This window comes from Pelecanus crispus, chromosome 2, assembly GCF_030463565.1.
Source record: "Pelecanus crispus isolate bPelCri1 chromosome 2, bPelCri1.pri, whole genome shotgun sequence".
Lineage (NCBI taxonomy): Eukaryota > Metazoa > Chordata > Aves > Pelecaniformes > Pelecanidae > Pelecanus > Pelecanus crispus.
Genome location: NC_134644.1, coordinates 166,139,835 through 166,155,562, shown reverse-complemented (window position 1 = coordinate 166,155,562; position 15,728 = coordinate 166,139,835). Strand labels below are relative to the sequence as shown.

At 37.5% G+C, this 15,728-nt stretch overlaps 1 protein-coding gene across 4 annotated transcripts in view; it reads right to left on the bottom strand.

Annotated features, from left to right (window-relative positions):
- The window catches only part of EFR3A (EFR3 homolog A), an 89,851-nt gene that overhangs the window by 60,162 nt on the left and 13,961 nt on the right, over positions 1-15,728 (bottom strand). For 3 of the 4 annotated variants that reach the window (XM_075705398.1, XM_075705399.1, XM_075705397.1), the window contains 2 exons: positions 3,447-3,523; positions 1,435-1,562 (listed from right to left, as the gene is read on the bottom strand). In XM_075705398.1, the coding sequence (XP_075561513.1) occupies positions 1,435-1,562; positions 3,447-3,523 (205 nt within the window). Of the gene's footprint in view, positions 1-1,434; positions 1,563-3,446; positions 3,528-15,728 lie in introns of those variants that run through there. The other variant, XM_075705400.1, reaches the window with a different exon arrangement.

Here is a 15,728-nt window from a genome sequence, read left to right as displayed (position 1 = left end):
GCCTGTGATGGATATTGCCACTTCCTAGACTCAGTATTTTCCTACTCCATTTCCACATTCTTTAAAATCTTCTCTTGACTCTACATTCTTTGGAGTTTCTAGCTCAAATAGGACTTAAGAGTATGACAGTTTTAAAGTTCACATTTAAATACAATTTAGCCAAAAGGGCTGAAAAGAAAGATATCCCCACTTCCCAATACCCCAAATGACGTTCAAGGGTGTATTGGTTTTACATGGCAAGGTTTTGGTAACAGGTGGGTTGCAGGGTGGCTTCTGTGAGAAGACACCAGGAGCTGCTCCCTTATCAGACAGAGCCAGCTCCAGCTGGCTCCAAGACAGACCCACCACTGCCCAAAGCTGAGCCCATCAGCAACGTTGGTAGCACCTCTGTGATGGCATATTTAAGAATGAGTAAAAAACATTGCACAGCAGCTGTGAGAGAGGAGTAAGAAAAACGTGAGAAACAGCCCTGCAGACCCCAAGGTTGGTGAAGATGGAGGGAAAGAAGGTGCTCCAGGCACTGGAGCAGAGATTCCCCTGCAGCTCGTGGTGAAGACCATGGTGACACAGGCTGTCCTCCTGCAGCCCATGGAGGACCACGGGGAAGCAGATATCCACACTGCAGCCTGTGGAGAACTCCACACTGGAACAGGTGGATGTGCCCTGAAGGAAGATGCAGCCCATGGAAAGGCCATGCTGGAGCAGGCTCCTGGCAGGAGCTATGGCCCATGGAGAGAAGCCCATGCAGGAGCAGTTTTTCTGACAGGACCTGTGACCTATGGGGGACCCATACTGGAGCAGTCCATTCCTGAAGGACTGAACCCCATAGAAAGAGCCCACACTGGATCAGTTCTTCAAGAGCTGCAATGTGTAGGAAGGACCCATGTTGGAGAAGTTTGTGAAAGACTGTATCCTGTGGGAGGGATCCCATGCTGGAGCAGGGTAAGAACATGAGGAGGAAGGAGTGACAGAGACAAAATGTTACAAGCTGACCGCAACCTCCATTCCCCATCCCTCTGTGCTGCTTGGGGGGAGGAGATAGAGAGTTCAGGAGTGCAGCTGAGGCTGGGAAGAAGGGGGGGGTGGGGAAAAGATGTTTTTAGTTTTGTTTTTATTTCTCACTATCCTACTGTGTTATTAATTGTTAATAAATTGAATTAATCTTCCCCAAGTCAAGTCTGTTTTGCCCATGACAGTAACTGGTTAATCATCTCCCTGTTCTTATCTCAGCTTACGAGATTTTCCATCCTATTTTCTGTCCTGCCAAGGATGGGGAGTGAGGAAATGGCTAGGTGGGCACCTGGCAGCCAGCCGAGGTTAACTCACCACAATGGAACTGGGTCTGTCTTACCTCCTAAACATGATCAGAACAAATATGATGAAATGAAGCTTCCCGTTAGCATTTATTTTTAATGCTGTGACTTATTTCCTTACCCGTAACGATGTCTGACAACATCTCTGCTCAGTCTCTCTGCTAGGTAAGCACCAATTCGATCTAGCTTTTCTGGTGCAGAAACGGCATAGAAAGTCAGCTTCTCCATATCAGCTTTAACAAGACCATCCTAAAAACAGACATACAAAATGTAAAAAAAAAAGTTCACAGAAAGTATAAAGTTTTTGAAGTATTTTTGTCTACTCAGCATCTAAACATCAGAGCCATACAAATGGGAATAAGCTACCAGAGGGGGAAAAAAAACCCACCCAAACTTTTGAGCAAAATTGTCAATAGTTTAGCTCCAAAAATCACCAACATAAAAAATTAAGTAAAATATTTTTTAAAGAAATGAAGCAACCAGCTTCCCCCATCTTTTCTTCGGGGGGAGAGGCGGGGGGCACACGGGACAGGGACAGCAGCAGGGAAGGCACGACAACAGGGGGACGGACAGACAACAACAGGGGCAGGTATTCCAAAAGAAACTATTTACTGAGATATGTCATCAGTTTTAAGACACACTTTTTTCCTACTGGTACAATGCAATTTTTTAATCTTCCCATTCTTCCCAAGAAAGTATACTTGATGCATAATTTTGACGCTATATACAAACAAGATTGTAGTTTAAATATTTAACTTCTTCAGTGCCACATCTTGGACAAGGCTGACAGGCAGGGTACCTGAAGGCTAGTTGTTAGAACAAGATCAAAGATTAACTTATTAGTTCCAACATAAACTATGATATGGATCTCCTCAGGTGAGATTATAATTACAGCTATCAGGTAAGAAGTATAAGGCTTCCCCCCCCACCTCCCAGTAGTTCACAAAAACATTATCTTTTTCAAATAAATTACTTTGAAGCTTTTAACACACTCATTATTAATCAATGCATTTTATCAAGCCAGTCTTCTCATATTTTAGAAAAGGCCTGTAACTCAGTGAAACATCATGGACTGGCTTGTGTCCTGCACCGAGCCAATGAATATTAACAAAAGCAGAGACTAAGGAGTGCAGCTTAGAGCTACCGAGTGAGATTAAAGCTGTAAGACTACAATTGTAGCAATTCCGGTTGTTTCTACACCTGTATCAAACAAGTAGATTAAAACAAATAAATCTATAAAATCATATTGTTCCATGCTTTCAACATACTGTATACACAGGAAACATTTTATTTGTAGTCAGTAACATACACCTACATAGTAACTAGCACTCAGTAGCATCACATTTTAAAGAGAAGCCCATGTACTTTATAAGATATAAACCAAACATTATACAAATGCTGACTGTTCTGCTTACTTCTACTATAATAAAAGATAACAAAATCTGGTAACACATTTAAAAATATACAGCAGCAGAAATATAAGCCCTCTATTAGTCTGAACCACCACGTGATTATGTATAGACATAGGCATGACTAAATGATAACATAGAAGTTATTTATTTTCATAGCGAGTAACAGCTAGGCTGTAATATAGCTCCAAGGTTGTTCAAGTGAAATGAAAAAACTGTAAATGAATAACTGGAGAAATTAAAAAACAAGAACAACAAACAACCTGTTTGGATCACAACAGTCTGCCAGAACTATAAAAACTTACACAGTCAATATGTCAAGAGTTAGAAAATTAAAGTCGTGTAGAAAAACAGAAAATGTTCACACATGCAAACATAACAAAAAATAACAAACTAAGTAGTTATGAAGTTAAGTGTCACCTCTGCTGCAGAATACCCAGTTTAATTAAATCTCTATTTCTCTGAACATAACATACTAATTTCACTCCTCAATATGCACAGCCCTGCTTTGAAAAGGGAATTGGACCAGATGATCTGGAGAGGTCCCTTTCCAGCTAAATTATCATACTAACCTCTATTAAAGTTATGAAGCATTAAAGCAGAATTTACTGTTAAATGTGAAAATAGACAATAACAAATAAAAATTTAAAAAATGCTAAAGCATTAATTACTAACCAAAAATTTTCAAATGCCAATCCCTTAAAATTTTAAAGTCATCACTCACTTTTGGATCTTCAGGAAATATGTTATCTACCAGACGCTTGTAGCGAGGTCGCAAAGCAGCACAGCAACAGCACACTCCTGCAGAGAGATTTACCCAACAGAATTTAGAATCAAGTTTTAGAAACTCTGGTATTTTCATTTTAAGTGACTAGTGGACAAGCAAGGAGTAAAAAATACAGTGAATTCAGCTGCTTGTTACTATCAGGAATAAAGCAAAATTAAGGTAATTGAAAATGACTGAGAAGTCAAATAAGAAAAACTACTATTATAATGTAATACATGAGAAAATATGCAAGCATGTTGAGTATTAGAATGCACCTGTTATCCAGCCATACTTTAAAACATGCAGAAAAATCAAGAAATTTCAAAATTTAGTAATATTAAAATCAAGACTACTTCATTTGCTGCTTTATCTTCATTCTCAATGATCATTTCATAACATAACCAAGCATGCATTATGTTCACTCCTCTACAGAAAAGCCAGCTATGAAATCTTCTGTTTTACAAGCAACCATATAAAGCAATATAAAGCACAAAATACAAAACAGTGTTATCCCACTATTTTACTGGGCATCAGACAAAAGACAGTCACTTGAACTGAGGAAAGGTATTTTTCTGATCTCATTTCTACTCTACTACGCATATGGCACTCATATAACGATAATCAGAACAATACATGAAACTTGCAATTTTATTAATTTAAGAAGTCACACTACCTGCTCTAACAAGATAGAAACCTACAAAGTATGGTTTGTTTTTTCTAGCCTTCAGGACTACTAGAACTCTGGAATAATTCCAGCTTACCCAAAGTAAAAACTCATCACAAAAAAGCTAAAAAAAATGTTTCTAGATATCTGTCCAATTGTTTTACCAGTGCAGTTTTATTCCGAAGGAATTTAAATGTTTTGACAAAACAAGTTTTAAATGTTTCAGTGGACATATTGTCAGACTAACTCATTGGTCATGCCTCAGATGAACACTAAAGCAGCTCTGATGCATAAGAGCCACTAAATTTAAAAATATTAGACTGAATAATAATATACCAAGTATGCATGCAGATCAGTGGCTGTCTGGTCTTTCAAATCTCAGTACCTAGATCATTCAGAGTAGCTAAATATCTTACAAATACCTTATGAAAGGTATTCATTTATGTACTCCAAAAAATGATAAAACACTTTGCTAAAAATAGTAGAAGCTGCAAAAGCTTTTACTAGAAATCAAAATAGGGAAGAGAATAAAGTATATCTTGGCAGTAACTTTGATGATTATAGTTTATCTGCAAATTTTTCAGGATGTGAAGAAGTATTAGACAAATACATCAGGATTTGTATTTCTTTACTTAAGATATCCAAGTAACCTTAGTTGTTTTTAACCATACTTATCAGAATACCTGAGAGATTCATGACAAATACTTCCTCTCCTGTACTTGTTTTTATTGCAAGACTCTACAGGAGTAGATATTGTCCCTCTATTCCATCTGTTTTCTGATACTACTTGTCTTTTGGACAAAAAGCTGAACTGTGCTCATAGTCTGACAACTTAATTCTTGCAATTCATTTAACCAGAAACAATTATCAAAGACAGAGCTAAGATTTTAGAAGCACACTTTAAGTTCCCCTCAGTGGTCAAATAACTCAATCCATGAATTATAGTCACATATCACCAGCAAGATGAACACAGACTTACAACTTCAATACATACTATGAAAACAAAAAACATGGAAGGAATAAACAATTGTAATATTGAGAGTTTTTGTGTGAAACAGTACTTTGTTACTACTGTTAAGTTCTTCACAGGACTCCTTCTGTTGAGACTTCCCACTCACAGAAGCCTAACCAATGGAAAAATCTACACTTACATAGAAGCTGCAGGTCCTAAGTAGCTAAAATCAAAGCTATTTCATATGCCACTGGAAAACCTAAGTATCAAAAGAGGTTAAAAACCTACTTGACTTAAACCAGAAATAATTCAGATAGTTGTACAAATAGATTCTATTGAGAGCAATGTTGTGTAACATTTTGAAAGTAAGTAAAATCTTAGTAAGAAAGGAGTACCTCATTAGTGTCTAATATATCACTCAGTATTTGGAAATTCAAGTAACACCATCAAAATCCACCTAACATTGTTAAATGTTTCTTGAGTTAGGTATGCAGCTCCGCACATGGAGCTGGCTCAACATGCTTTGTACTTGTGTTTTCCTACTTGATTGTCTACCTTATGGACAACTAACATTGGTCCAGAGTAAACAGTATGTTTGATTATTCCGAAGTATAACAAAATATTCTTACAATAACTATAGTAAAAATATTTTGCTACAGTTACCTAAAACACAATAAGAATAGAAAACATCGTAAAATACTGTATGCAAGACAGAGGCAATTAAAAGTTCTTCTAGAGTTAGTTTCTCCCTCTAAGTGACAGGAGAGAAAATCCTTGCAAAGAACCACAATTTAAGCCTTCAAACAATGTTTTAGAACTGTGGTTATTACATAAATTGAATGTAAAACCTGGATACAGTCACTCCTTTGAGAAGGATGAAATATCAGATAACAGTACCAACTCATTCTGACACCCTTATCAGATGGTTTTAGTTAATGGAAACTCAATAGTGTTCAAACACTGCTCTTCAATTTTATGGCACACTGAATTTTGACATAAAAAAGGCCTAGCAGGAAGTATATTACATAAGATTTGAAAATTTTCTCTTCTCCGCATCCTGGACTTTCAGTTGTATATTTACATTGCTATATATTTAATTACAGCACAGTTTACATGAAAAAACCCCACCTATCATCAAAATAGAAAACTAAAATTAGTATGAATTTTAATGGCATTTAAAGAGTTTTCTAAATTAAACAGAACATTCAAGTATTAGAAAGCTAGAGTTAACTATCAAACCTTTCAGCCTCCAAAGATATTTTGAGTAAGATATTTAAGCAATACACTATCAGAAAAAAATTGAGTGATAGGCTCTCGAAAGAACACAGGCAAAAGAAAACCAAAAGCAAAAACCAAATCAATTAACAGTCATAAGACACACTTTGTGGGAAAATTATCATTGCTCAGTGTTTTGATATAACCAGGAAAGATTAATAAAAACATAGAAATAGGTTTAAAAAAAGAAGTATGAATATTAAAAGCACACAAAAAAAATCAAGCCTTAACAACATACATTAAAAATAGATTGAAGTTAAAAAAATAAAACGAAGTCTAGGAAGATTTCACTACGTAGACCAGAAAAGATGAGTGTTTTAAAAGATGGAGAGAAGCTGAGCAATTGAAAACAGATTCTCTACTTCTGAGATACAAATTTAACCCAGATAAAAGTTGATCCAGATAAACAGACTCATTTCACACAAATAAGCTGTTTTGTAGGTCTCCTGAACGCAGTCATTAAGCCAGCTAAAAAGAATCTGTTCCATTCTATGCAGGTTTCTGACCGAAAAATCCTACGACAATTCCCTTTCGGTGTCAGGCAAAATTTGCATTTTAATGGTCTCCTCCTTGAAGACATCTTTACGTCATTTTATACAAGTAAATATGAAGGTTAAAGTGGTATCTACAGAGAAGTTCATACTGTTACATTATAGTCAACATAAAAGGTTTAAACAATACTTATTATTTACTTCTGCTATAGTGGGATTTTCCAAGTTTAAAAATGCATGTTCTCTTCTAAAGGAATCCTGTAATCTGCATTTTACATGTTAAGACTGTACATATTTCCCAGCCGTACAGGTACTTCTTTTTACACACATTTAGTCTACATAATAGCATTAAGAAGAAATAGTCCACGTTATCAGAAAATGGTATTTTCACCTACCTAAACACATACATGGTCGTCGTTCAAAAGCAGAATTATAATCATAGGCTTTTTCTTGCTCAACAGTTGGAACTTGAACATACTGCCTCATCCTGGATATGATTTCACTCCCCGTGTACTCTCTCCTTTTTCAGAAATTTGCTCTCTCACACTAGCATAGAAGCAGTTACTTCACGCGAGGGCTCTGCAATACTGTAAGCTTATCTGATTAGCCCTGTGACATCTACATAAAGCCACCAAACACGTGAAAAACTTCAGTATCAAATTCTGTTAACAAGGCCAGGCACAAGAAAAGAGAGAAGAATAAAAGTAAAGATAGATCATCAATGTGTGATTCACAGCTCATCAAATTAAACTGGACAGAGCCAGTTTCAATACTTCAGCTTCCCCGGAATACGCAGCTCATTATTTCTGAGACTAGAAGCAAAAAGCCAGTATAGTTTCACAAAAAACTGTCTTCAGTCAGCAGCCACATATCACTGTGGAGTGATAGGTATTTTAGCAAAACATACTTGCTTGACCTTGCTTAAGAATGGTCAGAAAAAACCAAATATTTAAGGCAGACTGTTGACCAAAAAGGCTTTTTAAACAGCAGGGTTTATTTTTAACATTAGAGAAGCACTTCAAAAATTAATAGGTTAATGAAATTAAATTCGTCTCTAATAATACCTCAGAATTTAGAAAGCAAGGATTACAGAATTTAAATCCTTAATAGCCTTACTCACAAAGATTACGATACATCAGGTAGAAAATCAATTTTGAGTTAAACAATTCTGAAGTTACTTTCTGGCTTCCCATCACTTCTCATCATTTTAACATTTTACTTCCTACATTACATCCACTTGGGTAACACAGATACAGGACTTTCATATAGGTATTTTTAGAAACCCTGAAAATTATAAGGTGTTGCTTTTAATAAAAATCACAACTAAAAATTTCCACTAAATAACAATTCCATACCAACTCTAGACTTAAGAGACTAGTGCTAATAAACTAGCGTTTACTGCAAATTCAGAGAAAACACTGAGCTACACAGAAATCGTCACCACATAGTTTACTAAAGAAACCCTACAGTGTGAATTAGAAAAATACACATTACAGGAAAGTTTTATTTCTAATGAGTTTGTCTGCATATTCACTGCTACATCTTACTCATACAGAATTACCAACAACCAAAACCTTCAAGCTGGCTTTAAACATGAAACACCAAGTTCTGCCCAAACTGACAGATCATTTTCCTCTTTATCAAAACCTAGCAAACCAGAAAAAAAAATGGACTGTATGATTTATCTAATGCTAGAATTTCTTCCAAAATTTTGTAATGCTGTCTAATATTGTTGTCAGCTGTTTGCAGAACATTAACAACCCGAACCAAGAGTTCATGTTCACTCACTGAGTATTTTTGTTATGTCTCAAGCTTGGATCTGGTTGTCCATACCTTTATTTCTATCTTCCAAGATTTAAAAAAAAAGTTATTCTATCAAAAAATAGTATAATTAACATAAAAGTTTCAATCCACAGATAAATGCATGTTTTGCTAACATCAAGAAACTAAGCAATATTAAAATTACATTCAGTTGCTCAATGTACTTAAATATACCTACGTAAAAATTGAGTACTTCACTTTTATACATTAAACCTTCATTTTACTTATTTTTCTGTATCTGAGATGAGAAATATGAACAAAAAGAAATTTGTTTCAAATATCCAGGGGAAAGTGTATAAAATAACACTTCAGCCACTACACTAACTATACCTGGTTAGTTTTCAACTGTTAATACCAGTTGATGCATTTAATTCAGAAGTAAAACTATTTTCAAGGGCATTCCCCTTCCACTATTAAAAACAGATCAAATATTTTAGAACAAGGAAATTATTCTGGCCATATAAGGGAGTTAATTAAAAATATTCTTCAACCTGCTATAAAAAGAACAACTGCTGTAAGGATGCGCTTATCAGCCATTGCAATGTCCCTGTAACACACTCCCAGAGAGAACAGAGGACTCATCATTTAGACAGGATGAAGCCCCATCCCCCAGACAAGCCTCTCCTCTCCTCCACCTCTCACCCTAGTGCTACTTGACTTTTAAACAGCTGGTTTCTAGCCTCTCTCCACCAAAAGACAGCAAAGAAAATGTCCAACATGCAGATGAAATTTCTGCCTTGAGAACAAGATATTCATCTTTATGTCAACATCTGACCCCCATGACAGAAAAGTCTCAGTAACAGCCAGTGTGGAAAATTCCATCCACTACCTAGGTTTGCCAATTTGACATTTATTTTTAAAAATATATTAGTGCTCAGATAGTTTGAAACAAATGAAAAAAAAAAAAAACAAACAAAAAAAAACCCACCAAACTTTCTCCCAGGGATTTATTCTTACAGTAGAGCTGTAAAGCTAATTATAAAGCTAATTTTGGTGCACTGTGACTTCAAAGTGTATTCTATACTTGAATCAACATGGAGAGATGCACAGCATGATACAGTGAAAAGGATGCAAAAATAATTTGAATATAAGCTTTTTGTGAACACAAATACTGACAATGCATGTCAAGGTACTAGTAAGAAGTAGGAAAAAAAAACCCCAACCTAATCAAATAAGGCTTACCACTAAGCTTCTTCAATGAAGTATTCTTTTCAGAACCATTAGCAATTAAAACAAATCCCCAGGGAATATATTATCTTTGGGACGGTGCCTTTTAAAGACTTCTAATCCATTAAAAGGAAGTTTTCCATTACATCGAGTTCTCCGGTTGCATTCTTCTTCACAAGTTCCACCGCCTGCAGTGTTTCCATACTGTCTTTCTCCCACCTTTGTTGTTTTCACATAGTAACTTTGTTTTACTTGCTCAATTTCTGTTCTCTTCAACACCGCCTCCTCCTTTCCTACTCTGAGATAGTACCAGCACTCTCTATTTTTAATACAGCATTAAGAATACCTAAAATTAATCTGGCTCCAGTGAAAGAAGCTCTGCGGCTTATTATGAATTTTGCTGCTTAGTTCTTGCCCTTACTTATCCTCCTATTGAGCTGGCCATAACAAGGTCATTTACTTCTCATCACTGAAGCAATACAAAAAGGAAATTTTGTCACTCCAACTTCAGAAGACACCTGAAAATACACATCAACATAAATCTCCTTGACCTCTCTCCATCACAGCTGGCACAGACAACCTGTTCACAGTAAAAAAAAACAAAAACAAAAACACCGGTAAAGTCCAACTTTCATTCCTGCTTTCATTATTGGGTTCACAGTCAGGAAATGAGTTCTAGGTGATAAACCCAGAGGAGGGGGGGAGAAAAAAAAAAAAAAAAAAAAAGATTTTGTGTTATGATACTCCTATTTCTTAACAGATACTGATTTCATAGCAAGGTGTTTCATAAAGCAGTGAAAAATGTGGACATAAGCAAACTACTAGGTTAAAGGAGAATGGGAGGGAAAAGGAGGCTCATAGCGCTTTGTGCAATCCCTGAAGCACGTGAACTGGCATTATTCCTCCATCCAGACAAGTAATACAGCATGCAGCAGATTCATAACAATGTCAAAATATCTGCCATACTTAATGGCCTCATCCAGTGAAACACTGAGCCAGCAGGATATCCTTTACTTACTATTTAATTCAGAATGAAAAGGTAAAGAAGGATTGACATTATCACAGCAGCCTCCTTCTACTCTCGCTACTTGACACGAATACTTTGACCTGTCTCTCCCTGTCCAAATGCCTGGCTCCTCCCAAGATCAGTGGGTACAGGCGAACGGAGTCTCCCAGGCACAGTGATGATCCTGCCATAGAAGTAAGCTCCCAGTACCAGACAGACTGTCCTGTTCAAAGCCTGCCTTCACCTTGACCCTAACCTATTCTCTAACCCAGATGAGCGATTTTCAGAATACCGTATCCTTGAACACTTCACAGCTGCAGGTGACAGATCAGCATGCTGTAACCTTTGTAGGCACTCAAAGGCCAACCAACTTGCTTTACACTCCTCCACGGATGCCAGTGAGGAGAGGGCTGCAACACCTGCACCTCCCCTACCACCTCGTTCCTACTTTGTTGCAGGTAGAGAGCAACATCTAACATGGAAGACCATTCTACAGAAGATGCTGCAGCACCTCAGGATCAAGATGGACATTGTGCTTGAAGGAGAGGAAAGACATTATGGAAGGCACAGTTGAAAGGTAACAGGACAAGCAGCAACACTTAGCCTATCTCCAGGGTGACCAGGGGTCAATAACAAGCATTTCTTGAGGGGTGCCAGGGGCAAAACTATTCCAAAAGGGCCACTGTCTCGCTCTGGAGCCTTCAAACCATACTTCTGGTCAGCAGGTTGGCCAATTACAGGTAAAAATATATATATACACTTGGCTAAATGTCTCGGTAAGCTTTGGTGACTGCTACTTAAGCCCAGGCTACAGAATTCCTCCCAGACCTTTTCTTCCCAGTCCCAGCTCCAGGCAGCAAGTCAGACAGCCAACAGGGACTGTCTCCTTGCCACACCCAGTTCTAGTTGTAGAAGTTCTAGATTAGATTTTCCACACTCCCTTTCCCATTGCATTTCCTCATAGATTACTGGACACAGCCCTCCTTCCCAGCAAGGAAGAAAGTTATTTTGTTGTTTGAACAGTTGCTGCTCACTTCTGTTTTGCTACAGGAATTCATATGAATTAAGCCATTGCTTTTAAAGCAACACTCCCTGTATATGTGTGTATTTTGAGGATGAGATGGGACGGGAAGAAGAGGAATCAACAAGAAGCTGGGACAAGAGCATGGGTCTGGATACAACTCTAGGCAGAGCATTAGGACATGGTATGTTGATAGTCTATTAAGTAGGGGCTAAAGCAAAGCCAACCACCTAGTAGCGATGTTGCAAATTACACAAGCTCCCATTGTAAATGTGGTAATGTTACAATTAATGGCACATTTGAAGTCTCAGGTTTATGGCAGTAGCACATATAGATTACTTAGCATCTCTTAGAACACAAAGAGTCACTGAAACACCATGAGCAGTTCTGCCTTTCAGCAGATGTTTAGATTCCAATGTCAGAGTCACGAAAGAAACTGGAATGACTCCTGACACGTCACCAAACATTGCCAAAACGTCTAAAGATCCACCTTGCTGGTCAGCTGAAATCTTTATTACCTAGTAGACTCTTCTGGTTTTGAAGCTGTGGCTTCCCTACATCAAGCAACAGATGGAACAGTGTCAAACACTCCCTACTTTTGGAAGGTCATGAAGATTTTATCAATACTACACATTCACTCTATTTGAAGAGAACTTGAAGGATGGCACTGATAAACTTTGATCACCACCTGTCCTACAGAAGACGAGCTCACTTCAAACCAACGAGTAACCAGTCAGCAAGTGCCCAAGGTTGCAAGTCTTCTCAGGGTGATAAACACCTGAAACTTCATGCATTGGAAAATCTGAACATAGAGAAACATGAAGAAGTTTCCTGACTACTGCTACTTTTTCCATTTTCTTAGGAAGATGCAGCTTGTTTTCTTGACCCAATCCACAAGGCAGGAACACAGCTGCAGTGGTAAGAACTCCCAGCATCTTATACTGCTGCACATCTTTATCCTCAGAGAAAAAGATGCTCAGAACAGTGTGTCACTTTTTTATCACAGGTATCCTATGACTGCAGTATCTAGGCTGGGAGGATCATAGATTCAAGTTAACTTGAAATAGAATCATAGAATCTATGAATCATAGGAGAATCACAGAATCAGCACAAGAAAGACATGGAACTGTTGGAGCAGGTCCAGAGGAGGGCCAAAAAAATGATCCGAGGGCTGGAACACCTCTCCTGCGAGGCCAGGCTGAGAGAGCGGGCGTTGTTCAGCCTGGAGAAGAGAAGGCTGCGAGGAGACCTTATTGCGACCTTCCAGTACTTAAAGGGGGCCTACAGGAAAGATCGGGAGAATCTTTTTAACAAGGCCTGTTGTGACAGGACAAGGAATAATGGATTTAAACTAAAGGAGGGTAGATTTAGACTGGATATAAGGAAGAAATTTTTTACAATGAGGGTGGTGAAGCACTGGCACAGGTTGCCCAGAGAGGTAGTGGAGGCCCCATCCCTGGCAACACTCAAGGTCATGTTGGATGGGGCTCTGAGCAACCTGATCTGGTTAAAGCTGTCCCTGCTCACTGCAGGGGGGTTGGGCTAGATGACGTCTAAAGGTCCCTTCCAACCCAAAGCATTCTATGTTTCTATGATTAAATTCTCCACTCCTGCCCAATGGTGCCCTGCAGCACACATTGCCCAAATGCACAGTGCTGAAATAGATCAGGGAGTAGGTTCCACACTGTCACCTGAATTGCATGAAGAAAAATAAGGCATGAGAAGCTTTCTGTGAGTGAAAACAGCATGTGCATCATGATTAAAAGTCCTGAAGATGAGGAAGCAAGGGTTCACAGCCTTCTTTCTGGAAGCCTCAGAGCTAATGCAGTAGAAAGGTTTAGCTCAGGGAAACTAGATTTTAAATAGTTCAGAGTAAACTGAACTGTTTAAACTGTAAGTAGTACACTGAACTGTATATAGGACATGTAAAAGTGTGTTGGTTTATATATCCTTTTTTCTATTAAAACACCCCAAATGACAACATAAGCATGGCCAGAGCTTCAAAAACAAGTTTTACCCTCATTTGAGCACACTCAGCTATAAACTTCAGTACATATACACAAATTTTGAAAAACATTTCCTAATTAAAAAGAAAACTTTCTGTATACTAGTGGTTCAATATATTATATAAATTTGATTTCAGACACACATTGTACATAGAAAGCAACATAAGAGAGAGAATGGATGAAAACTTTTCTGTGAATCTAGGACCAGTATTGTATCTGCATTGAGAAAACTGAGTGCAGCAATTCTTCTGAGGCACATACACAGGGCTCAAAACATAGCAAAACATCTGTTCCTGTTCAGTAACAGTGTTTAAATTGTATTGATGTTACTGAAAAATAAAATGCTAAACAAAAATGTTGTAATGTTACTCTGAAAAACAGAGTCATATAAGATACAGAAGCTTACGAACTCAAATTCTTGTTCAAGTCTCACCAGTCTTCAGTTAAGTGCCCTGTTTGTTCTGTACCTATCCGTTTGATTTTCCCAGAAAGTATTTACAAAATAGGATATTGCAATTTGGACATGTGAACATACATATAGAAGAACATTAAAATAATTTGGAATAAAAAATTTGAAAAAAATCTCTTTACATATTATCAAGAACAGGTCCTCGGAGCTGCCCATACACACCATTTTACACTTTCTTTTCTCTGCAGACAGCTTTACCTAGTTCATCCTGCCCTCATAGAAGAGCAGCTTTGTGCTACAACAAACAAACAAGCAGGATTTTATGCAACAACTTTTCAATATTAACAGTTTTAAACACAGACATGAAAGACAGAAGTTACACTGAAAAAACTCCTTCTAGGTTAATCTGAATTATAAAATATCTTCGTGGTTGTTATCTTTCCCATTAGTTCTAAGAAGTGCTCTAGCTTGGATTCAGGTTTCCCAAAATAATTGAAAAGCAGCTCTTACAAGGTTCTGAATTGTCTTCTCTCCAAAACAGTGGGATATAAGGGTAGAACATGTGCCTATCTAGAACCACGTATCCCAGCTAATTAAAAAGCAATTTCCTCCCTCCTGTAATTTCTAATCAGCCACACAAGGACCATACATGCAGCTGATTTCTCCTCTGTGCACCTTCAGTACCTAAAGGCTACATCCCTTTGCAACACCCACTCTGTTTCCCACCAAACTAAAATGTTCAGTCTAGAAGACTGTCTATGAGACAAAGGGCTTTATATTTATACACAAAGAAGTAGTTGTATATACACATATTGTTAATCAGCAAGTCTTAGGTGTCCCAACTTTCTGTAGAAACCACACAGGAGGACATCTGTGGGCACACAGGCTCATTGGTTTCTACAGCAACCCAAGCATTCTTCCCCACAACCAGCACTTCTCACCATGCTGCAATTCCAACATCAGATTCAACATGCAAAAATAATGTTTTCTCAGTTCTGAAGAACCTTAGGCTTATATCTAAACTGATGTCAATAACAGAGCAGAAACTCATTTAAAAAAAAAAAAACAAAAATACATGCATATAGAAAAAGTCTTGGATCCACCCTGCACTGCATTTACTACAAGACAAGAGAACTCTGCTAGCTCAAACATGTCAGACACAGATCAATTTTAATTTAATAACTGTTCATCTTTTATTACCTATGAATTTCAAAAGTAGGGTATCAGCATCTTAAAGTCCTTTTCTAATCATTAAACAATTATGTTCTAGTTTAATGAAAATGGAAAAATCTGTTTTGATTGCATAAATTATTCTGTATTTGTTAGAACTACAGAAGGAGACCAACAAAATATCTGTGAAGACTTATCTTCACATATTTTCTTACATATTAACAACTTCACAAAAGTATCAGGGAGTACTGATTTAGT